Source organism: Crinia signifera, chromosome 6, assembly GCF_055691185.1.
Source record: "Crinia signifera chromosome 6, ASM5569118v1, whole genome shotgun sequence".
Taxonomy (NCBI): domain Eukaryota; kingdom Metazoa; phylum Chordata; class Amphibia; order Anura; family Myobatrachidae; genus Crinia; species Crinia signifera.
In genome coordinates, this window is record NC_139222.1 from 222,604,990 (window position 1) to 222,631,534 (window position 26,545).

General features: G+C 41.0%; 2 protein-coding genes across 8 annotated transcripts in view; one reads left to right on the forward strand and one right to left on the reverse strand.

Annotated features, from left to right (window-relative positions):
* Positions 1-10,709: 10,709 nt before the first annotated feature.
* Positions 10,710-22,832, reverse strand: BLOC1S2 (biogenesis of lysosomal organelles complex 1 subunit 2). Of its 5 annotated transcripts, none has more exons than XM_083148967.1 (7): positions 22,652-22,822; positions 21,968-22,099; positions 19,839-19,967; positions 19,439-19,555; positions 18,240-18,359; positions 16,790-16,894; positions 10,710-10,869 (listed from the first exon to the last, which is right to left on the reverse strand). In XM_083148967.1, exons 3-7 carry the CDS (start codon positions 19,921-19,923, stop codon positions 10,838-10,840), a joined length of 459 nt encoding a protein of 152 aa, XP_083005093.1. In that variant the 5' UTR covers positions 19,924-19,967; positions 21,968-22,099; positions 22,652-22,822; the 3' UTR covers positions 10,710-10,837. The 5 variants fall into 5 exon arrangements, with proteins under 5 accessions (XP_083005093.1, XP_083005090.1, XP_083005091.1 ...); XM_083148964.1 differs by having other exon boundaries at positions 21,968-22,109; XM_083148965.1 differs by having other exon boundaries at positions 21,968-22,109; positions 22,620-22,822.
* Positions 22,833-22,908: 76 nt separating this feature from the next.
* Positions 22,909-26,545, forward strand: part of SLC25A16 (solute carrier family 25 member 16) — a 30,104-nt gene continuing 26,467 nt past the window's right edge. Inside the window, exon 1 of one of the 3 annotated variants that reach the window (XM_083148962.1) lies at positions 22,909-23,145. The gene's annotated coding sequence lies outside the window, so the exon portion shown is untranslated. Of the gene's footprint in view, positions 23,272-26,545 lie in introns of all 3 variants that reach the window. The other 2 variants (XM_083148960.1, XM_083148963.1) reach the window with 2 other exon arrangements.

Genomic DNA, 26,545 nt, shown 5'->3' on the forward strand with positions numbered 1-26,545 from the left:
AACTTCCTCAATTCTCCCTAGAGGTTACATTTAGATCCTACTGAGCCCTATTGGTATACCGCAATACCATTCCCGCTTAGTTGTCTGTCCACTCCTTGACATAGTTCTCCAACATGAATTGGCAAAAATCAATTGTTACCATAGAAATTATCAAATGCTACCATCAATCACTAGTTTCAGTTTCATTGATTTCCACCATCGATTATCATAATTGATTGCAAAATCGAATGTCAAACAAACATCGATTGCTGAACATTGGTCCTTACCATCAACCGCTAGCTTCAATTGCATTGCTCCCTAGCACCGCACGCCAACATCAGTCACCAGCATCAATTCTATTATCTTCTACTGTTTGCATCTGCTGATTCTGAACTTCATTGCTGTTGTTCTACACTCAAGTATCTTCCCTTCCCCAGTCAACTACAGTAAGTCCACACCGATAACAATCACCATTGCTATCCAACATCATCAGGTGTACTCCACTCTGTGTACTAGACTTGTGTGAGTCCGCACATAATCTTGGAAGTGATTATGTTTAAATCGAGAAGACCAACATAAGAACACATTGTAGACTTAAATTCATGTATATTACAAGGTTGGTGGTGCTCCCAGACTAAGTTTCAGGAAAACTCTGATAAAGGGGATTTTCCTCACATGAGAGTGTAAGGAAAGGAAAGACTGATTATGTCTTTTCCGGGGCACTCTTTAATTAATTGATAGGTATGATAGTGTTTTAATTTAAAAACTAACTTTTATTAGGTATACCTTAAAACGAATGGTGCTTGTCAATATGAAAAAATGAATGAAAAAATGAATGAAAAAAATGAAAAAAATGAAAAAAATGAATAATACATACATAATCAAAAATCATTAAAATATTCGATCAGAATTTGATCACAAATTTTTTGTTATACAGAGGGTTATATACATTTTCCTCTGGTTTCCCAGATTTTGCCAGTTTGCGAAAATATTGCTGAAAAAATAGGAGGTCAGTAATCTGTACTGCCCTATTTTAATATTAGGGATATTTACTGCTCCCTGTCCCAGCACTAGTTCTCCTGCTTTCCGTTCCAGAAGTGGGAAACAGAAAGGTCTAAATGACATCAAATTTAAATGCCGCAGCTCTGATTTTCAATCTAGACAATTTGTTAGGACTCTTGTTACAACATTAAGTAACATTGTAATCAGTGATCTGTGTGTTGACACATAAGTAGACACTGTTGCAAACCACACTTAAAAGGATTATATTCCTATGAGAGGATTTGTGATCAGGTTTGTAAGGGATAGTTCAGAGAAAGTATTTGTACATGAAGGTAGTGCAAGTCTCTCCCTTATGAACCTTTCTGCTTTTCAGTATCATGTGTTACCGTCAAATACTGAGTGAGAGTTAGTTCAATTTGTACCCATAGCACTGTAGGGATAGGTAACAGATATAAAGTAGTGTGAATCCTCTATGTAGTTAAATATGTACTGCTCAGAGTGTCGCTGTTACAATAAATATGCAGAGCAGATGTTACACCCGGCTGTTTTAACTGAGAGTATTCACACTGAACCTGCGTAGACAGAGGAGTTCCACAAGGCTGCGTACCTCAAAAGTTTAAAGGATATCTGGGGTTATTCAGACTGGTATCATTCTGCTATCTGTCATCTGCTTTTTAAGCATAGAATGACAGTTGAGAGATGAATGCCAGGTGTCACCCAGAAAGAATATACATAGGTTATAGTTTTCTGCTTTTCTGTCACCTGTAGCAACTGTTAATTCTGATGTTGGTGTACATTTGCAGAAAAGTTGTAGGTGACAGAATGAGAGAAACCATGAAAATGAAACAGAAAATTGTCTGTGTGATCACAATATAGTACAGTGAGTGTAGTTACAGAGTTTATTTCTCCAATTAGTCAATGGGAATGTTCCCTGGTTCTGGTATTGCTGAGTAGTTTTCAGGCTACCTTTAGGGTCAGTCATACACACTTTCAAGTAATGGCACTTAGTATTGATACAATTGTAATTAGATTGTGCGCTATATATTCACTGACCAATTTGCCACTACAGGTGATTGGCAAAACGTCAGAATAATGTCTGTGCCTCTGGTTAGGGCGTTATTGCACTTGGTAATCTCTGTACAATAATTAACGTGCAAATGTGGTTATTGCGTACAAAACATATACTGATTAGAAATTATACATCATATGTTCCTGAAGGCAGATATTTTATATAACAGATAGTCTCTGTATTACAGGTTCAAAATTACTGTTTTAATTGCTGGATTGTGTCTAGCTCCGCGCTCAGTACACACTGGTCAATTTGCCTCTGTCGGCAACCAGTGAGTATCCTAGCGATGTGCGTCCAGTAGGTATGGACACAATACAGGGTTATTTCACATGTATTACAGCACGAATGGTGATTCTTGTTAATACTCTGCGATCGCGTGTGGCATAATTAAGGATTAAGCGCTAATTGCAACTCTGACCAATCTGCCTCCGCAGAAGTTTTGGCGGATGTCAGAGAGATTTTCTAAGTCTAAATTAGCATAGTGATGCGCTGCTGGATACAGCGCCTGGCTGGGCGCTCTGTACTCACGGACCACGTTTACATGATACACCGGAGCCGCGAGGAGAGAGTGCTGGGATTCAGCCGTGTCGTCCCTAGCTCACCCCGACAGTGAGTCTGTGAGCGTTTGGGACCGGAAGTGACGCGCGTTTCGCTCTGGAAGCTTGGTCACACTGGGTCTGGTGTGTGGCTATCCAGTAGCGGCGAGTACTTATTGATATTTTTAATGGATTAATTGGTTCAATTAATCTTGTTTGTGGATTCCATGCGCTGCTTGGTTTACTAAGTAATGTTACCTATGAGACCACAAATTGGAGAGTTAGCAGCAATATTTACGAGTACAGTGTGGAAATTGATAAACTAAATAAATAATTATGGTTAGAGTATCAATTAAGTTAATTAGGGGTTTAGAGTCAAATGATTAATTGTTTATGCTGGAGTGGATAAGGTTTAGACTGTTTTTAATAAGAAAAAATTGTTTTTTGAGAGAATTTCATCCTTTGAGTATATGAAACTTATAAGTGGATGACTTTTTAAGCTATAGATATGTAGATGTACTTTGGATGGACACATCGGGTACCGGTTCTTTAGGTTGTGCCCTTTAAGTTTGCTTTCATAGATATGTCTTGTACAGATTGTAGCTGTCAATCCTGTAAAGTAGCCAAAGTTGTAATTGGGTAGTTGTGTTTACTCAAATAATGTGAGTGGTGGTTTGTGTAGCTAGCTTCATATTTGGTATTGAGTATAGTGTTTGTTGACACATATACTGCAGAATGGATCTATTTAAAGTTCTTGTGTGCATCTTATAGTTCTGTTTCCCTTGATACTCTGGTTTTGTTTAAGCTGTTGGTTTTCTTAAGTAATGGACCAGTGTAACAACACTTTCCAGAGGTAATGTGGAAGGATACTAGGCGTTTTGATGTTATTTCAAATGAAAACGCCATAATTGATATGTTCATTGAGGCCTGCGGGTTGTAATGAACCTAGTTTATATGTCCATTCGCTTTCCTTCTTCAGGAGTGTTCTCGTCATATCTCCTCCCCTTATTCCTAGGGTGACCTTTTCAAGTCCTAGGATCTGAAATCCTGTGGTAGAGCTGGAGTGTCTCTCTAAGAAATGCTTCGCCACCGTGGTTAGTTGCTTCATTCTTTGTTTGTCGGCCACTGCATTACGGATGTTCCCCATGTGTTCCAGGGCTCGTACTTTAAGCATCCGTGTTGTCATTCCCACATATCTTTTGTTGCACGGGCATACTATGCAGTACACCACATTGGTGCTTTTGCAATTAAAGTAGTTTTTGATTTTTATTGTTGCTCCATTTTTATCCTTTAGTTCTTTGAGAGGGGAGATATGGCTACAGACCTTACAATTGCCACAGGGAAAGCTGCCAGTTATCAATGGTTCTTTTTGTGATCCAGAGGTGAAGTGACTGTGCACCAATTTGTCTCTCAAATTCGGTGCACGTCTCCAGCTTATGTCAACATTTGGTTTTAGTAGGTCCATTAAGTCTGGGTCAGATAACACTATTGGCCAGTGTTTCTGAAGTATTTGCTTGATTTCCCTCCATTGATCACAAAAGTTTCCTATAAAGCGGACTGTGTTCTTTTCATTGTCTTCTAATTTTTTGTCCTGGAAGATAAGGTCCTCTCTTCTTTTATAGGATACTGTAGTTTTCGCTTTTTTGATGCATCTTGAGCTGTAGCCTCTCTCTTTCAATCTTGTAACAAGTTCTTTGCTTCTGGTCTCATATATTCCATCATCTGAGCAGTTCCTTCTTAGTCTTAGAAATTCCCCTTTTGGAATATTGGTTTTGGTTGGGGGGAAATGGGCACTACTGTGATGGAGGAGACTGTTTGTAGCTGTAGTTTTTCTATAGATTTCAGTAGCTAGAGAGTTGTCTTGTGCTCTGTAAATTCTCAGGTCTAAGAAAGAGATGCTTGTTGGGCTGCTCTCATAGGTGAATCTTAGATTGATGTTGTTGTTGTTTAGATCCTTGACATATTGGTCTAATTCTGTCTGCGTTCCATCCCAGATTATCAGAATGTCGTCAATGTAACGGGTCCAAAATGTTACATGACTGTTGAGGGATTCACGGTTTTCATGGAAGACTACTTCATTCTCCCACCAACCCAGAAAGAGGTTGGCATAAGTGGGGGCACAAGCTGCCCCCATCGCAGTTCCTCTTATCTGGGTATAGAAGTGATTATCAAAAGTAAAGTAATTTTTCCTCAATACCAATTCCAGTAGATCAAGCAAGAATTCTTCAAAGTCTCCCATTTGTCTCATGTTGAGAAAATACCTAGTTGCCTGTATCCCTAAGTCATGACGGATACAGGTGTAGAGAGATTCTACGTCAAGACTCACGAGTAAGGAGGTATCATTCAATTCGATATCATGAATTTTCTTTAAGACATCAGTCGTGTCTCTTGTATAAGATGGTAGCTGTAGCACGAAGTCCCTCAAATGTGTGTCCAGAAAAATGCTGGCATTCTCTAGTAAGCTTCCATTGCCCGAGACTATGGGTCTGCCGGGTGGATCTTCCAGGTTTTTATGCACCTTAGGCAGCATGTAGAAAGTCGGGGTTCTTGGATTGCTCACTGAGAGGAAGTCAGACTCAGATTTGGTAATTACTCCAGTTATTTGGGCTTCATTTATGATTCTCATATAGGTTGTGAGGTATTTCTGTGTCGGGTCAAACATACTTTTGAGGTAGCATTCTGGATCATTAAGTTGTTTCCTTGCTTCCTTGAGGTACTTATCCTTGGGCCATATTACAATATTTCCACCCTTATCAGATGGTTTGATAAGGATGTCTTCCATTTTTTGGATTTCTTTTATGGCTTTTGATTCGTTTGGTGTTAAGTTCCCTCTTGGTCCATATTTACATTTCTTTTGGTGGAGTTTGTCCAAATCCTGAGATACCATATTTATGAAGATTTTTACCTCTGGACAGATGTTGTCACTGGGGAAGAAACTCGATTTTTTCTTGCAGATTTTTCTATTTGTCTCGTTTTCTTGGGTGAAGCCTTCTTGTTCTAATTCATTAAGAGCCTGTAAAGCTTCTAATTCCTGAGCTGATAGGTCCGATGTGTCTTCAATCCCCTCGTTTTGTGTTCTGGTGGAGAAGAATTTTTTGAGGAGAATTTTCCTTCCAAAAAGTTGTAAATTAGTTTGTAATTGAAAACGGTCAAAGTTTGTGTTGGGTGAGAAAGTCAGGCCTTTGGCTAACACACTCTCTTGTGTCTCTGTGAGGGTGTGATTTGATAGATTGATAATTTTTAGAGTTGATGGCGTTTCTCCTGGGTCCGATTCACCCGTACTGGGTAGCGGTCCTGAAGTGGGGATCCCCATCTTTCTTTTCCCCTTCTTCTTCTTTGCCCTCCTGACTTTCCTTTTCCTCTTTGGTTGTAGTTCGCCCCTGTTTGTTCTAAAAAATGGGTGCGGGGTATGAGGCTCTCTCTTTGTAGAGATCCGCTTCTTGAATGTTGTTGTTCTTCTCCACTGGAGGATTCCACTTCTGAGGATGAAGGTGTGTTATATCGGCCTTCCCTTTTGTTCTCCCTTCTTGTAACCTGTGTCCATCTGAAGATGTTGCCTGTATTATAGTCTTTTTTATCCCTGGAAAATTTATTCCTCTTGCGTGTTATTATTTCTTGTTCGTAATCGTCCAGTTCTTTTTTTATTTTTTCAAAATTGCTTTGAAAAGTGGGGTTTTGTTCCCACTGTTCCAGGTTTTTCCTAGACAGTTCAATTTTCTGTGTGCATTCCTCAAGAATTAGGTTATTGTGCTTGATCAAGATGTCCATAAGGTCATGAGAGCATTTTAGTAAACATTTCTCCCAATCTTGTTTCAAAGTCTCTGTACATAATTCGAAAGATGGAAAAAGTTTGGGTCTTAAACCCCTCGGTGTTATTTTTTGTTTATTGTAATTTTCTAGACTTGTTAGGTCCCAGTCGGTCCTAATTTGTTTCTGTAATGCGTATTTTAATGTGATAAGTTCATCCTCCCAGCTACTGATTGGATCAGATATAGTGAGGTTGGTTGGAAAGATACTCTCCAGATCTTCCACACGTCTCCTTGTACTAAGGGCTTCCCTTAGGTTGAAACTCGCCATCAAGTTTGGATAGCCTTTTGGTTCGTTTAAGGTGTTTTGGTGTGAATGGATCTCAAATTCCGCAGATTTGAGGTTTAGGGATTAGTGCAGGGCTCAGAACTGAGAAAGACCTCAGGAAGGAACATGCGTACTAGACTTGTGTGAGTCCGCACATAATCTTGGAAGTGATTATGTTTAAATCGAGAAGACCAACATAAGAACACATTGTAGACTTAAATTCATGTATATTACAAGGTTGGTGGTGCTCCCAGACTAAGTTTCAGGAAAACTCTGATAAAGGGGATTTTCCTCACATGAGAGTGTAAGGAAAGGAAAGACTGATTATGTCTTTTCCGGGGCACTCTTTAATTAATTGATAGGTATGATAGTGTTTTAATTTAAAAACTAACTTTTATTAGGTATACTGTACCTTAAAACGAATGGTGCTTGTCAATATGAAAAAATGAATGAAAAAATGAATGAAAAAAATGAAAAAAATGAAAAAAATGAATAAAACATACATAATCAAAAATCATTAAAATATTCGATCAGAATTTGATCACAAATTTTTTGTTATACAGAGGGTTATATACATTTTCCTCTGGTTTCCCAGATTTTGCCAGTTTGCGAAAATATTGCTGAAAAAATAGGAGGTCAGTAATCTGTACTGCCCTATTTTAATATTAGGGATATTTACTGCTCCCTGTCCCAGCACTAGTTCTCCTGCTTTCCGTTCCAGAAGTGGGAAACAGAAAGGTCTAAATGACATCAAATTTAAATGCCGCAGCTCTGATTTTCAATCTAGACAATTTGTTAGGACTCTTGTTACAACATTAAGTAACATTGTAATCAGTGATCTGTGTGTTGACACATAAGTAGACACTGTTGCAAACCACACTTAAAAGGATTATATTCCTATGAGAGGATTTGTGATCAGGTTTGTAAGGGATAGTTCAGAGAAAGTATTTGTACATGAAGGTAGTGCAAGTCTCTCCCTTATGAACCTTTCTGCTTTTCAGTATCATGTGTTACCGTCAAATACTGAGTGAGAGTTAGTTCAATTTGTACCCATAGCACTGTAGGGATAGGTAACAGATATAAAGTAGTGTGAATCCTCTATGTAGTTAAATATGTACTGCTCAGAGTGTCGCTGTTGCAATAAATATGCAGAGCAGATGTTACACCCGGCTGTTTTAACTGAGAGTATTCACACTGAACCTGCGTAGACAGAGGAGTTCCACAAGGCTGCGTACCTCAAAAGTTTAAAGGATATCTGGGGTTATTCAGACTGGTATCATTCTGCTATCTGTCATCTGCTTTTTAAGCATAGAATGACAGTTGAGAGATGAATGCCAGGTGTCACCCAGAAAGAATATACATAGGTTATAGTTTTCTGCTTTTCTGTCACCTGTAGCAACTGTTAATTCTGATGTTGGTGTACATTTGCAGAAAAGTTGTAGGTGACAGAATGAGAGAAACCATGAAAATGAAACAGAAAATTGTCTGTGTGATCACAATATAGTACAGTGAGTGTAGTTACAGAGTTTATTTCTCCAATTAGTCAATGGGAATGTTCCCTGGTTCTGGTATTGCTGAGTAGTTTTCAGGCTACCTTTAGGGTCAGTCATACACACTTTCAAGTAATGGCACTTAGTATTGATACAATTGTAATTAGATTGTGCGCTATATATTCACTGACCAATTTGCCACTACAGGTGATTGGCAAAACGTCAGAATAATGTCTGTGCCTCTGGTTAGGGCGTTATTGCACTTGGTAATCTCTGTACAATAATTAACGTGCAAATGTGGTTATTGCGTACAAAACATATACTGATTAGAAATTATACATCATATGTTCCTGAAGGCAGATATTTTATATAACAGATAGTCTCTGTATTACAGGTTCAAAATTACTGTTTTAATTGCTGGATTGTGTCTAGCTCCGCGCTCAGTACACACTGGTCAATTTGCCTCTGTCGGCAACCAGTGAGTATCCTAGCGATGTGCGTCCAGTAGGTATGGACACAATACAGGGTTATTTCACATGTATTACAGCACGAATGGTGATTCTTGTTAATACTCTGCGATCGCGTGTGGCATAATTAAGGATTAAGCGCTAATTGCAACTCTGACCAATCTGCCTCCGCAGAAGTTTTGGCGGATGTCAGAGAGATTTTCTAAGTCTAAATTAGCATAGTGATGCGCTGCTGGATACAGCGCCTGGCTGGGCGCTCTGTACTCACGGACCACGTTTACATGATACACCGGAGCCGCGAGGAGAGAGTGCTGGGATTCAGCCGTGTCGTCCCTAGCTCACCCCGACAGTGAGTCTGTGAGCGTTTGGGACCGGAAGTGACGCGCGTTTCGCTCTGGAAGCTTGGTCACACTGGGTCTGGTGTGTGGCTATCCAGTAGCGGCGAGTACTTATTGTACTTACTCTGTGCCTGCGGTATCGATACTCCAAGTCTCCTGTAGATCTCAGCATATTACCTTCCAGGGTCTTCCAAGATACTCACCTCTTCTTCATCCTTCAATGGTCATCATCGGACATCAGCAACGACATCCATTCTTCAGCTCTCGCTGATTTCATTCCCTACCGGTTCTATTCCAGGCATAGACTGTACTTTAGATAATATCTGAGCCACTCCTTCAGCTCTCGCTGATTCCATTCCCTACCAGTTCCACTCTGGTCAGAGACTCCAGTGGAACAAACTAACAAATATTTCAAAGTGACTCCTTGGTCCAGAGCATCTGCTGGACTTTTTCTTCAACCCAGTTCCTGAGTTTTCATGCACAGTTGTGTCACAGAGCCTTGCTTCCATGCCAAAGGCTTTTTGGCTGCAATTCTAAATTGAAGACAACTTCTTTCCAGTCTTCTTAGAACAGTAGATGGGTGTACCCGGGTCCCAATAGATTGTGCCAGTTCTAATCTAACAACACCATTGAACATCTTCCGAACTCAAAAAAGGTATCTGTGATACTCACATTACTCTATAATCCTGGTGGCCTAACTACTCAGTATATACATATTTGCAGGCTAAATAAGGCATGCACAATCACTTCTGAAACACAAAATTCTTACATATCCTTGAATGATATCAGCCAGTGCGTAAGCTCAATATCATTCTTCCACGGACCTGCCGATTTAGTTTAACTATATTGGTGGCTGTGGGAATCATCCCTGATCCTCAAGTACCCCCAACAGTGCATGTTTTGCAGGTCTCCACACAGAACAACAAGTGCTATAATTAGCTCCACCTGTGGATCTTTTCAAATGTGCCTAAATAATGAGTGCCCCTGCCGGGTGAACTGGAAAACGTGCACTGTTGGGGGTACTTGAGGACCAGGGTTGGGAACCACAGATCTAGTGTGTACCCAGCATAAAGCTGTCCATACACTAATCTGATTTGGCCACTTTTCAACCAAATTCTGATGGATTGGGCTGAGAAAATAGTAAAAAATGGCCTAATGTGTTTGACATCTGATCTGATGCGCAGTCCTGGGATCGGAGGTTGGACCTGCTGCATGTCCAAGGTTCCCGGGTGGCTCAAGGGTTAGAAGATTTCTCGGAGGGGAGAAGTTGGAGTAGTGTATGGGGGCTTTAGACTATACGCCCTCCTCACAGGTAGGGCTCTCTTCCTTCAATCGCTCATCTTAGCATTGTCCCTGGAACTAGAGAGTATAACATCCTATTTCCATTCCTCCCACCGGTGGTTCTGATCCAGTCTGCTTAGTGAGTAAAGGCTCATTGAATGCTGCTTGTTCCCTACTCTCCTCTGTGCGACCCATCATTGCTTGCTTCTATCAGCCTTAGCGGGACTCTCATACAATCTACTCCCCCGAACACCTTTTGTTTTAGAAATGTGCTTACACTATGTAAGTTTGTAATATTTATATATTTAGATGACATAGCTCCCTATAAAGAAACAATAATATGATGATTTATATGGTATAAATAAACTTTTTAAATTTAAAGCTACAAGAAACCTTTTAGTTGTATAATGTAAAAAACAACCTTATATACGGCATACCAGGTCATTGTTATAAAGAGACTATGCACGCAGGGGTCAAGTGAATACGCTTGTATTTCATGGAGTCGTAGAGAAAAGTTTGAGACTGACATAATGTTTGTGAATGCTGAATCATTCCTTTGGCATTAGAATATTGTGCAGTGTGGTTTTGTGAGATGTTATCTTCATCGCTTCTCCAATTTTTTGAACTTTGCTTCTGTAAATTAAAACAAAGCATACAATGCTCATTAAGATAAGGATGCATATTTTTTTTTTTTTTTACATGTGATGCATCCATAAAAAAAAAATAAAAAAAAAAATACAGGATTCTAAAAGGTGCCCACACACAGTGCGCTAGGCACTGTGCGTTTTGTACTAGATCGCATTGCATGCGTTTTGAAAACAATGCAGTCTTGTACAAAAAGTATGTGCAGCACATACTATTTGCGCTGTGCGATGTGATGGGCATGGGAGCATGCATCGCATCTGTTAAATTGTACCGTGTATGGGCACCTTGAGATCTTTACAAACGCAATGTTATTAAAAACTCACCTTACAAAGCAAAATGTTTTATAGGTGCAACTATTGTGCAATTGACAATTCTTAACCAGACTTTAATGCTTTCTCAATGACCAGCAGCAAGATACATCTTATAGCGGCTTGTCAATGGTTAAAAGCATCAAATGCAGTTCCCCCGATTTGCATCGCTTATCATTTATTTAAGCTTCAGAGGTTATAAAGCACATTTCCCTAAACATATTGATTATTGTTTTAATATGCATTACAAAAGTATATACAAATCACAATTTTAGCTATTTACTAATTACTACAACTATAAAAAAAAAAAAAAAATAAATAAAAAAAAAATCAACAGATAATACAGAGCCACGAAAATGTTTATTTTCTTTAAAAGTAAGGCTTCTGCAATCTATCTAAAAGTACTCCTAATACAGAATAAATCATGTTTGACAGAAATGCTATTCACATTGGAGCTGAGGCAGAATGAGTACTAAGACAGTGTGCATTGCGCATCTCATGTAAAATCGCTCTAAGAATGCCCGGAAGTGTGAAGGAATGTTTATGCGTACTTGTGGCTGGATTGTATGCGGAGAAAAGGGTACAGTACAGCAGAACAGTAATATGTTGGCACAACTGCAAACACATGCAGGCCAGGACTGCCAGTATCAACTGCAAGTGTACCAATGATAATGGTCATAGTAACAAACAACTTAAGGTACATACACACCGGCTGATTATATCGGCCGTTTGATTGAACAGACAATCGGCCAAGGTGTACCATCAATATATCTGTGAATGGCGATGTTCACAGATATATCACATTGTCAGTGCAACACAGCTGATGGCTGATATCTAAAGATATAATCGTCACATCGTACTGTATGTACAGGTGATCCACTGACTACCTGTACATGTCGCACTCAGGGCTCTGGACTCTGCTCCAACCCGGTAGTTGTCCCCTTTTTACACTGCCGACCTCTGGCGAGACTGACCGATGCGCTGGGAGCAAGCCCAGCACACAGGAAATCTGCTGGGCTGCCTTTTTATAATAGGCAAAGCCCCGCGATCTAGGTAAAGCCAGAGAAAGCAATGGCTTTCCCTGCGGGTGATACTGACACATGGGACCGCGCATTGGCATCGCTGCAGGGCATACCCCCGGAGCGTTCCGTGCTTCTTTTCTAAGTGATTTAGTCAGATTGCTTAGAAAAAGGGGCTGAAATCGCACCGTGTGTATGCCTCTTAAAAAAGGTACAAACTATACTATGTAACAATGATAAATCTCTCAGCTACCATGCCTCTCCAAGCTACTTGAGACTTGCCTACACTCGCCTCACACACTTTGTTAGCGCCTACAACTTATTGGACCCGCTTCAGTCAGGCTTTTGCTCACAACACTCCACAGAGACAGCACTGACTAAAGTAGTCAATGATCTGGCCACTGCTAAATTTAAAGGCCATTTCTCACTTCTTATTCGTCTAGATCTCTCTGCTGCCTTTGACACCTGAACACTCTCTTCTCATACAAACACTACAATCCCTAGGTATTCAGAACATATCCCTCTTGGTTCTCTTCCTACCTATCTAATCGCTCTTTCAGTGTTCGCTTCTCTGATTCTACCTCCTCCTCACTACCTCTGTCTGGAGTATCCCAAGGCTCAGTCCTAGGTCCTCCTGCTTTTCTCAATCTATACCTCCTCTATTGGTAAACTAATCAACTCTTTTGGATTTCAGTAACATCTGAACGCTGATGACACTCAAATCTATCTATCCTCCCTGGAATGGTCACCATCAATATTGCTCAGTGTCTCGGAATGCCATTCTGCCATTTCATCTTGGATGTCATCTCGCCACCTCAAACTCAACATTTCCAAAACAGAATTAATTATATTCCCACCAGCCAAGAGTAGTTACCAACCTGATATCTCTATCACTATTGAGAACACAATTAATCCTACTTCACAAGCTCGCTGCCTAGGGGGTCATCCTCGACTCTGAACTGTCCTTCATTCCTCACATTCAATCTGTCTTAAATCATGTTACATGCATCTAAAAAACATATCCAAAATCAGTCCGTACCTTACACAAGACACTGCAAATCCATGAACTCATTATATCACGCATTGATTAGTGCAATGGCCTCCTTACTGGTCTTCCTAAGAAAAGACTCACCACTACAATCCATTTTGAATGCAGCTGCAAGGCTGATCTTCCTGGCTAGACGTTCATAGTCCGCTGATCCGCTCCGTCAGTCCCTCCATTGGTTGTCTGTATTTTACCGCATTCAATATAAAATACTTCTACTTACATACAAAGCCATTACTCTGACTACACCGACTTATATCTCTTTGCTGATCTCAAAATATATCCCAACCCGACCTCTCCGCTCTGCACAAGATCTGCATCTCATCCACACTCATTACTTGCTCCCACTTACACTTGCAGGATTTTTGTCGGGCAGCGCCCACCATATGGAATGCCCTTCCACGCACACTAAGACTCTCCTCTAGCCTCCAAACTTTCAAGCGTTCCCTGAAAACTCACCTCTTCAGGCTAGCTGATCATATTCCGGAACCCCCACATAACCTCCAGTAGCATTCATATCTAATTGCATCCCATCAGGACTGTCTTGTAATCTGGTAGGACTGCCATACTATGGAATTCTATCCTTATGTATATCTCCTATTATGCCTATAGATTGTAAGCTTGTGAGCAGGGCCCTCCTACCTCCATGTTGGTTTGTTTAATCATTGTTGTAAGTGCAACTGAATATGCTGCACTATATAAGAAACTGTAAATAAATAAACAAAACTGTCATTCCAAATTCACTAAATCCCAGAACACACAAAACCGAGCAAACGCACTATGAAAGCTTCTGAACTACGTCACAATATAGTGAAGGATGGATCGATGGATGACGGGATGATGTATTGCTCAATAGTTCTTATAGTGTGTATCCAACTTAAGACAATTTGCCCTTGGGTTAAATTTAATAATGTTTTAATCTATATTTAGACTTGCCTCCTAAAGGATTAGCTACCTTTTTGTTGCATTTAGTAATTTCACGCGTCTCTTAAATTGTAATACAGCAATATATTAAAGGATTTTATATCCCAATAAATTCCACAAGACCAGAGCCCAGAACCTGATAAGTATTTGGTCATTTAAGAGTTTTTTTATTATTTCAACTTGATATGTAATTCAATAGGCTACATGTTCAATTATCAGCTTTTATACTTGTGCCTTAACTCCTGTTATTTAATAAGGGATTTTGACTTATGATAGCCTCAGAACTTCATACTCTGGACTAGAAGATGGTGTGTACTCTATGTAATTGGACTATAATGTTACTTGTAATCATTTGTTACTGTGCTCAGTGCCCTATACCATGCACGGACTAATATTTATCTTGATTTTCTAGGAACTCATTTTGAGGTACTCCCCATAACCCCTGAGCTGGAATTCCAACAGGGTGAGAACACCAACACAAAAGCAGATCTCTGCACATTTTCTGTCTTTCCTCTCATCCCTGACCTACTCTGCTGTACTCTCACTCCCCTGTTCACTGCCTCATTGGCACACAGGGGGCCGTAGAAACAGGGAGTGGGCATACAATTCTATTGTTTCTATATGTATGCATCATAGGGTCGACAGTGTCTAGTTTAACACCCAATGGACGACAAGTGTTTCAGGGTTTTTTTTGTGTCAATGTTGACACCTCAGCTCATGGACCCCAATTATTGTAGCGCGTACACTCGCCATGCTTCAGGTCAGGTGATTTGCTACACTACCAAAGCGCTCTGCACACTTTACCATTCCCAATCTAAGTCCATGTGGATGATGAATTATGAAAGTCTAAAAAAAATTAGGATAAAAATCAGAAAACTTGTGTCAACTTTTTCATGTGTCGACCATTGTCTTGTCAACGGTTTGCTTGTGTCAACTTTTTTTTTTAGTGTTGACTTTGTGCATGTCGACCGTTTTTAAAAGTCAACCTAGAAATTTACAACCTATCACCAAGATCCCCGTTTCAATATACTAGTGATTAGGAGGCAGAAGCTGGATTGAAGCTGGTATCATTATTACAAACATATTGAAATATTTCTGCTGTGTAAATAATTGAATGTCTGAGAAATTGTGGAATATTCATAATTCTGGCACAGGTGTGTGTCTGTGTGTGTGATGCTGGTCACACATCAGACCAACTTTCCTCCAACCATCCAACTAGTTGGTTGGATGGATGGAATAAAAATCTGGTACTGGATAGGACCAAATGTAATTTGTAATGAAGTAATTTGTTTCCCAAATCAGAAAATGGACAACAACTGTCACTCAGACAATGTACTGTAGTTGGACCTGTTTGATTTAAACAATTTCACTGAATGTTTTTGTCCATTCTCCTGAGAGAAAGTCGCTTATTGGCATTTGCCCCCATACAGTCTCAGATTTTCAGACCAACCAACAAACTAGTTGGATGGTTGAAGGAAAGTTGATCTGATGTGTGGCCAGCATAATATATATTATATCTTATATATCACTAGATTGTAAACTACTCAGAGCAGTAGTTGTCAAAACCCTCTCTTCAAATTTCACTTACCTTTCAGACCGCACTAAAAACCCGGTATTTTGCAGATTTTAAAACAGTGATCTGTGCGGTCTAAAAGGTGCAGAGCGATTTTACTGTTTCCAAAAAAATAAACAAACAAAAAAACAAACATTTTTTGTAAACTGTAAAGAAAAAAAAAAAAAGCCGGGTCCTACCCGTTTCAGACCCGTTTTTTTTGCAGTCTGAAACGGTATTTAGGACCCCACACTGGTCCCCCCCTCCCCTGGTACCTGGGCAGCTAAGTCCGCACTGGCTTTGACCCGGTATTTGAAAAGTTTCCAAAAAACGGGTCTGCCAGAAATGGGATTATGTAGAAAAACGGCATTTAAATGGTAATGTACCATTTAAGAGATGCGGTGTGAAAGGGGTTTTACCTGGGAAACCTGTTTTTGGAAACATTTTCAAATACAGGGTCAAAGTCAGTTATGCAGTCTGAAAGCAGCATTACAGTTCTCCAAATACTCAAACTGTGGTGCTCTCTTTACCTGTAATCTATTTTTGTTATTTACTGTAATGTTAAGTTTTATCTCACTGTAGGGTCCCATTGTATGCTCCTTGTATGGCACTGTGACACACTTGTGGCGCCTTCTAAATAAAATAAAAATGTATTTATATATAATACACACACATTTTTTGGGGTGTTTCCTCACATACAATACATGGGTCTTCAAACTGCGGCCCTCCAGATGTTGTGAAACTACAAATCCCAGCATGCCTTGCCACAGTTTTAACACTCCCTTATAGCAAAACTGTGGCAAGGCATGCTGGGATTTGTAGTTTCACAACATCTGGAGGGTCGCAGTTTGAAGACCCATGCAATATAGGGTTTAAATCATTAAAATATATTTTTTAACTAAACAAGAACAATAAAATTGTCACATTTCTCTTCAACATGAGCACTTGTTCTCATTAAACAGAGCCATAACAAGGTGTAGTTGACAATGTATTTCCTTATCCATTCTTGCAAATTACTCACGTTATTGGCTGATACATATTTTAACTCACTTAAACATACCTAATCGTTTGGAATAGGCATCCAGCTTGTAGGCTGCATTCTCCAAAGATGCCACTTGTTCTTCTATCTGATTTATTTGTTCAAGGTAGGGCTGAAGACTTGCATCTGTACAACAAACAGACCGCTTAACGAGCATGTTGAAATAAATTGCTAGTTTTATCCAAGATAAGTTTAGATGCCCACACATACTAAACTACTGAATGGCAAGATACAATGCCCCCAACCAGCTGAATAGTGGAGAAGAGAGCACTATAAACACACACTTCTGTAAATAAGTATTTTGGGGAGTATGCAACCTGCTGCCGCTATTTCCGGCGGGGGAAATAGCGGTGGCTCCCTATTCAATGTGGTCTGTAGCTACAGGATTGACGCGGGATCGCGGCAGAATCGGCCCGACTTTAGAAGCTGTCGGGCTCGTTCTGCTGATAACGGCCTTGGATTGTCGATCTGCTTTTTCGGCCACGCCCCCTTTGCGCCGATCGGCAGGCGGGACATTGAATCCCGCCTGTCGTTCTGCAATTGATCAGACCGCAAACGGGCCAGAATCACGGCTGTCGATCCTGGATTGCATACACCCCTTAGAATCAGTGGAAAACCTATTGTGTATATAAAAATTCTAACTGTTTTTTAAACTATGGCTACTTTTTAACATGTAAATGAATAAAATAGTGTCAAGTACAGTTGTTGTATCTAGATTAAATAGTCTATTTGGTGCCATTGTTGTTACAACTTATTTTCATTTGGACATAGGACCTTATTCAGATCTCTTCGGCCCTCTGTGCACCGATGTTTTGCGTCTGCGCATGTGCAGACACAGGGTGCATGCACACACGGCAAACTTTCGGTTCGCCGGGTGCACGCACCCTACACGCAGAGCAGGGGGTGGAGAAGAGCGGGGGGCGCCGGGCAGCTCCATTAGCATATGGGAACGCCCAGTGTTCCATAGGCGTTCCCATGAGAATGCTGGGCGTTCTCAAACTAATGAGGCCGTGGCGGACATGTGGGGGGCGGGCAGCTGACATCACCAGGGCCGACAGCCCTGTCCTCGCACAGGACGCCCGCAGTTTAGAGTAATTATATAGGTGCCTATGAACTGCGTGCGCGGGAGAAATCATTTGATGGTCGGCGACCATCGAATGACTTCTCCCCACCTGCGACCTATAAATGGATGATTACGTAAATCATCCATTTGCAGCGGCGTCTGATGGATGCGAAAATCACAGCCTTGCAAGTCAATCAGAATAAGGCCCATAGATTCAGAAACAATTACATCTCCCACATACAACTGCCACGTGTGGAAATCACACGTTACGTCTGTAATGTGCCACATCTGTATTGCTCTCCCAAAAGTTCTTGCAAGCAGAACCTAATGACGAGGTCCCCCCTGAATTCTGAAGGATGGCTGGCGTACAGTGAGAGAGTGATTATTTATTTATACTTCTTTACTTACACTTTTTGTTCAAGTCTTTGAGATTCCGACTAATATTTCCAGCGATGTCTTTCATCTCCTTATACTTCAGACATGTAATTTTATTCATATTTTCCAGGAGTTTGTAGTCTTCACTTGTGGCTGAAATAATATCATGACAACCACTGACCAACTAATGGCAGAAAGCACAAAATAAGGCAGCAAACAGTCATCAGAACTGAACATTTGGTTGTGTGGTGGGGACTAGATACAATCGAAAACCTAATTTAATGCAACTGCTGGTGTTAGGTCCTTCAGTACAAGTAATCCATGCAGGAATTCTTACTTGTACAACAAATACTTTACAAATATGTAGTAACAAATATGTTGCCACCTGTATTTGGGCCCATTAATAACATTGGTGCAATGTGCAACAGCCTGTAGCCAGGTGTGTGGAAAAAGTACTTCACTACTCTGTGCCCCATTATTTTGATTTATATTAGAACATATCTGATCCAAGATTCTCACATTCGGAAATGGAAAAATGCTTTAAGCCTTGCTAAGTGGGTGCTAATGTAAAAGCCGACATGGTTGGACTGCAGACTTTTGTAAACCGATCTTCAATGTGCAAATTCACACACCGGATGTAGAAGTTTTCTATATGTTGCCAGATATGGTTTTTAAATAAAGAAACGAGAGCGCTCACTGTTCTTAGCATATGGCTATGACATTTTACAGCAGCTAAAATCTAATAGTGCATCCACACGGTTTGATTTCTATTAGATATGGATTATTCGACCTGATCTGAAGTTTTTTCTACTCCTTTTCAATTTCCACTATTTAGAAGTTTGAGACGCTTTCTGTATACCCTGATGTACAATCCCTTTCTGTTACACATCACTATACTTGTATTGTGCTTACATTACTTGTATATACTACTCAAGCCAACAAAATGTACATTAACGTTTACTCATTATGTGAAATGTCCAAAATAAAAATTTGTGTTAAAAAAAAAATAAAAAGATTTCCACTATATAGTCTTGGCTGCCAATTTTTCTATTTGATTTACACTACACGGGAGTGCGAATTGGGATCGAATCTGCATCAAATGTAGAAAAACCAGTCGATGCCTATTCGATTATGCTTCTAGAAGTAAAATCGAATAGAAAAATATTGCATATCTCATTGTGTGTATGCTCTATTAGACATCAGTACACAGGTTTATTGTATATCCTACTTACCTATCAGTTCACCAGTGAGGTAACATGACATTTTACTGAACATATCCTTGCAAAGCTCATTAATATCTGCTTCTGGTGGCTCCACAGCCTCTTCTGCCGTTTCAACTGTAGAATCATCTGAAAAATATAAACAAATAAATAAGCAATACAGAACTAACAGGTTTAGCAGACATGGCACTGTAGTTTAATCACTGCAACCAACATTCATTTAAATGCTGTTGTTCACATATAAACACTGACCCAAGGAATAAATGGAATGTTTATGTACAGGGTTTGTCCAGAAAGTAACTAGCATTTTTTTTTCATGCCATGCAGAACAGGCACATGGCTGCACTGTAGGGCGGGATGTCTGAGCTACACATTCCCATTGGCTGGAATACCTGATAGGAAGAAATCTCACCATGTGACGCTAAAGGCTGAGATGCATTTGTTGCTACAGGATGCTCATCTGAAGGTAGTTTCTCTGGTCCTCCCACTTCTGCCATGCCAAGAAACGGCCTATGTATCAGTCTGGTTGGACAATATTATTCTGTGAAAAAAGGTACATTATTTGTTAGACGAAAAACAAGATTTCTCCTCATCTCTTCTAAGGAACAAAATCTGTAAAATGATCCTACTGCACACTTATTCAGAGCACTAATATTATCTCTGTGCGCTTGTTTGACAACTTGTAGAATTCATTGAAATTTACAAGTTTCTGACATGAGTTTTGATTAATAGGTTTGCGGTTTTCCACAAAAAAAAGCCTGTGTTCTGCTTCTCATCACTGAGACTAGACTACTATAACCTAAAATCTGCCACAAGAGACTATGGGCTATTTATATTCAATGGTGGCTTTTAGCTGAAAATGTAAATAAGCCCTCACATTCAGTGTAAGGCACACTAGGCTTTACACTATGAAAGTGTTGCTTTAAAGTTTAAGCTGCAACCCGCTGAGAAGCTTCATAAATATAGCGACATAGCACTTGAGCACTCTAACCGTTTGCAAACCATTCACCACCAAAATTAATTTTCCAGTGTGTTCAGTTTGTGCATAGCCCAGTGTGATAGAAGCAGGGCGTTCAGGCCGGAGCGGATGTCACACACCCTCCCTGAAAACACTTGGGCACGCCTGCAGGTTCCCTGACACTCCTAGTAAACGGCCAGGTGCAAGCCACAAAGGTCAGCTTCCTGTCATTCAACTTCTGTACAGACCGATTTGGGGGGGGGGGGGGGGGGGGGGGAAGTTGGATTTTATTGCAGGATGGCCTTTCGTACTGCGAGACATACAAATGCGCAGTTGATTGATTATCACCCAGCCTTCAAATTCACAGACGTGCCATCAGGTCTGAATAATCCCCAATAGACCAACTGCTGCACAGTTCCCTATTCCGCTATAGAACATTTCCATGTATGTAATGGATTCACATAGTAGCCTATACAAGCATGCAAAAGAAAACACTTATCGATTTTTTGGGTCATCCCACACTAATCAGTGCAATTTTTGGGGAACATAAAGTGCCCAACATGTTACCTGCACGTTTTTTTTAATATAGTAAATGATTCTCTGCCACACAGCAGTGAATATGCATATTTCCACCCACAAGGATGACAAAGTAGTCACTGAATAACATGGGATATATGGTCAGATTATTTAAAAAAAAAAAAAAAATGCCCACACACTGAATGATATTGGAGATTGAGACAAAGATTGTTGATTTTGGCCAAACAATCAGATAATTGAGGGAGCATGTTTGTATGCAATACATTTCCAGTTCATCAACAAAACTCTGAAACAACCATTCAAACACCCTATTAATGGCCACATAGGTACACACTATACAATTTTTGGACCAATCTGAAGCTGGATACACATTAGACCAGGCATTCCCAACCATGGTCCTCAAGGCACACCAACAGTGTATGTTTTGTAGATATCCAGGCTTGAGCACAGGTGACTTAATTAGTATCTGAGGGATTCTGATTAAACCATCTGTGCTGAAGGATTCAGTATTGAATCCCGGCGGTCGGGATCCCGGCGTTCAGAATCCCGACAGCCGAAATGCCGACAAGGGGGTGGGACGTGGATCGCCCCCCCTTGCGGGCTCGCTGCGCTCGCCACGCAGCGGGCCCGGTGCCTCGCTACGCTCGGCACACTAATTTATTCTCCCTCCAGGGGTGTCGTGGACACCCACGGAGGGAGAAAGTGTCGGCATTTCGGCGGTCGGGATTCCGGCGTCGGGATTCTGAACGCCGGGATTGTAACTACATCCCGTGCTGAAGCCTGGATATCACTAAAACCTGCCCTGTTGGTGTGCCTTGAGGACCGTGGTTGGGAATGCCTGCATTAGATAGTCGATGTGAAAACCATGCAATGGTCATCCCAATTTCATTTGAACTCTCAGGAAAATGTAGTGCGTGCGTAGTGTGAATTCTTACAAACGACCTAACAATGTATCATGCATCATTAGGTCGTTAACAATATCTATCTGACAGTGTGCACATAGTGCACGATTTGCTGAAAATGGTTGATGATATGACCAAACTGACCTGCATGTACAGCAGAAGGGAAGATGTCACAAACGATGCACACAGTGGACGCTTTGTCTTCCCGATTTGGCTTAGTGACAATTCATTCACAAAATCATCTAACGTGTTCCCAACTTTAAGGTATTCCAGGAGCTGCGAGTCCCTTAAGTTAATTATAAGTAAACATTAGCAAATATGAACTACAGACACATTAGTTTTCACATTCTTCTTCTAAATCCTCATAGCCCCTGTGAAATAGGACGATTATGCATGATGACCATTTTCTAGTACAAAAATTAAACAAATAGATCCATAGGACAGAAGCCTTTCAAACTACAAAAATCCTACAATCATCCATCCACTTCATTTCAATTCCTGTCAGGAAGTATATATTCTTCTAATTCACCAGCACAGCAAGCACGCCTTGCAGAACACAAATAGGCCCTTTTGATGGCTGTGTGGCTGTCACAGAATGGGAGGCCAGCTGATGTCAGTATAGACACCGGCATAAAGTGCAGCATGCTGTACAGTCACACACCGCCTGCTAATACAGTATACAGTATAGCTATACACAGAGAAGGCATACAGGGACTTCCTTGGGCCCCTGCTATCTGCATACTCAGTAGCCGCCATGTTCCGGCTTCTATGCATAGTACCAGCCAAAGGTACACACCCAGCCACTGCCCGGCACATCCCGCTGCTCACCTAGTGCCGCACTACTTCCGTGTTTACATCCTCTCACATGACACCGTAACCTTTAACGTCGCCCACAAACTCAGCTCCAGTTTATAGAGAACGAAACGTGGGCTTTCCTATCTGTCCGTTGTAGAAGCCATCTTGTCGGAGCCTGTTTCATTAGGATGCATTAGTAATAATCTCCCTAGTATAAACGCTTGTAATCAGAATCCTTAGGCTAGGATGCCGGAGACAATTTTGTAGAACACTTTCCGTTCTGGTTTGCGGCTCTGCGGTGAGGCCGTATCGGCCATGATGGATGTGGGCAGAAGCGTAACCTTGAATATTGTGTATTGTACTGCGTGGTTTCAGTTGACCTGGGAGATACAGTGTGGTTAAGCAGCAAACGCGGATTATCACTAACTATGAGGAAAGTCAATGTGTGACACTGGACGGTCTCTTTCACAATAGCCCCCCAAGGTGACAGATGGTGATGTCACTTCCTGTCCTGTAGCTGGCTCCTGGTAAGAATACATGTGTGTGCTATTTATGGGTACAGTACTATGGACTGCTGCTGCTGATGATATGTATGGCTGGACAGTATAGGCTAACTAACGGATACTTATTATTTCTGCTCTACACATAAAGCTGTAAGTATATGTATCATACTGTGTTGTTTTATAACAGGAGCTGTTTATTATGACTTCTATCTATCTATCTATCTATCTATCTATCTATCTATCTATCTATCTATCTATCTATCTATCTATCTATCCTATAATCTGCCTGAGTTTAAATCCTATACAATGATTATTGATAATGGTTGAGTGAGTAATGTGCTGATTTAACTCCTGTAATCCAAAGCTGCCCCACAGTTCTGATAATATATATGGGGAAACATTATTTTATTATACAGTATATTGACTACTTTGTGAAATTAATTGTTTAACTTTCTGTTTTTTACTTTTACAAAATGAATAGGACAGAATTCATTTGTTTTTTGGCATATTTATGTAATGGACACCTATCGAGTAATATTCAATTGTGTGCTGTAGGCACCTATTACTTGGGCTCCCAAAAGTCAGAAATTTCATGAATGCCCGCTGCACAGTAATGGTGCACAATGGCAAAACAATTGAATATCTATTGTTGGACACACAAAAACAGTTGAATTCCCCCCATGCTGTTTATATTTTGGTTTTAGTTTCAAAAGAGTAGTTTCTAAAGAGTCGTAAGTGCCAAATGCATCTCAGCCACCATAAGCATGGATGCATAAAAATATGTGCACAGTAAAAACTTACATTTACATCCAACTCTGCATGGACCAAGTAGCGAGTAATGATTCCAAGCACTATGACTGATTCAAGTGTAAACTAAATTCCGAACAGGAAGCCACTAGTAGATCAGTAGATAGTAAGCACATACGGTATGTCTTTACAACAGGTTGTTTGGAAACACAAATACTGTGATATCTGCGAGAATGTGCTATGTTTGTATCCTGATCTTGTATGTTCTGGCTTCCACTGAGCCTTATACACACTAAACGATACCATCTGCGGACAATATAGTTAACAATATCGTCCACGGGTGGCCGATATTGTGTGTACACACTGAATGATATTGGTAAACGATATTTCAGTGACATGCCCGGGACCTGCTGAACATGAGGGTCGTTGGCTATTGACCTGCATGTTCAGTTAAGAGGTGTGGAGTCATTAACGATGCACGAGTGTGCACATCATTAACAATACGAAGTGTATACACTAGATGATATAGTAAAAGATATTGGTCAGAAAACCCTTTCTGAGCTACAGTATATCTTTTACTATATACTCTAGTGCAGGCATGGGGGACCCTTGGCCCTCCAGCTGTTGTTGAACTATGCATCCCAGTATTCCCTGCAACAGTTACTATTTGGCCATGCTAAAACTGTTGCAGGGTATGATGGGCTGTGTAGTTCAACAACAGCTGAAGGGCCAAAGGTTCCCCATCCCTGCTGTAGTGTGTATGGGGGGTTTACCCTTTCCCAGAAATTCTGTCATTCCAGCTTGATTATTGCTCTGACCAAACGCGTTTATCTTGGTCTGCAACTTCCTGACCCAACACAAACACCATCCCAAACCTGATTAGACGATTAAGTGTCATATTTCAAGAATTTACAAACTTCACTCTGCTTTCATGAATTGACCAGGTCTGTTGTATTTAATCCTTAACTTAGTGGTTCCCAAACTGAGTGCCTAGGCACCCTGGGTTGCCACGAGATACTGCCTTGGGTTGGTGGTACAGAACTAAAACAAATTATTTATGGTCAAACTGATAGGCAAAACCAGTGCTGGTGGCTGCCAATTATAACATATGTGTACAATTCAAACCACACCTATGTCCACCACCACATAACTGAACCTAAAGTCCCATGCTGACCGATGCAGGCTAGTACTTTATTTCTAAACGATTTAGATAGGTCGCTTAGTAATAGAGCTAAAATTGCCCCATGTGTATGCCCCCTAACGGCCCCCATACTAATTTCCCCCGGCAGCTCCCCGGGAGATGTCAAATACGATTAGTCAGAATCGGGTTAAATCGGACCAAATCTCACTAGACAGATGAGCACAATTTTAGTGTTCATTCTTGCACCCACTATCTTTGAAAACCCATGCAGTTCCTCTTCCCAGCCTGGGGTGTTGCTGTCTGCTGTAGTGCTTCTAGCACAGTGTGGTCTGTATATCAGCACTGATCTGCAAACCAGACCTGTGCTACAAACACCACAGCAGACAGCGACACCCCAGGCACGGAACTGGAACTGCATGGGTTTTCAAAGATAGCGGGTGCTAGAATGAACACTACAATTTATGTAATTTAACATATATATATTTTCAATAAGAAACTTTTTTTGGACTAGGGGTGCCTTGAAAAAAAATGCTGATACTAGCAGTGCCATGATTCAAGAAAGTTTGGTAACCACTTCCTTAACTAATGGTAATATTTTTTTGTAAAGAAATAGATCACTTTTTGAACGGCTTCACAAATTGTCTAAACAAAATAAATAATAGTTATTTAAATCTGACTCAGGATAATATTCCTAAGAAATATGCAGATGTGTTAATAAAATGTTTTATATAGTAAAAAACAAATATTGGTACTTATGTATTAGCTGGGCGCACGGCTACGCTACGCTGACAACGTACCTTAGGCTACGTTGTCAGCGTAGCCATTGCCGGGTGCCCTGCTAATACTGTATGTCACAGTGGGCGGCGGAGCTTCGGCGGGCGGAGAGGGGAGATACCTGCGGCCGCCGGAGCTTCATCGGAGGCCGGCTGGAGGGGGGAGATCCCGGCGGGCAGGCAACCGGAGGAGATGCGTTCTGTGTCGGCAGCAATGTATGTAATTCACTGTAATGCTGCTGGGGGAGCATCACATGGTTTCCCTGCTCCGCCACTACGCTAATTGCGTACATTGCTGCCGGCGGGGACTGTCATGACGGACACGACTGCGGGGAGCCGAGTGCCGGAGGAGGGGAACGCTGGTGCCGGGGACATCATTGAGGTAAGTATAATGCACTACACAGGCACACACACTACATACACACACACACGCACACAGCACCCACAAACACAATCATATCCCCACTATCCACGTTATACCCCCATTATCCACATGGGCGTGGAGTTAATTTTATAAAGTGTGGCACCGAGCCCGAAACGTGGTGAGTGAACGCATATTCGCGTTCGCTCAACCCGCTTCAGGCTTGGTGGCTCGCTAGGCTCGCCACACTTTATAAAATTGACTCCCCGCCCACGTGGATAATGGGGGTATGACGTGGATAGTGGGGATATGATCCATTATGTATTAGCACAGCTCCAGTTACGTAAATTACGTAGTTTACGCAAATTACGTAATTTGCATAAGTTACGTAGTTTATGCAGC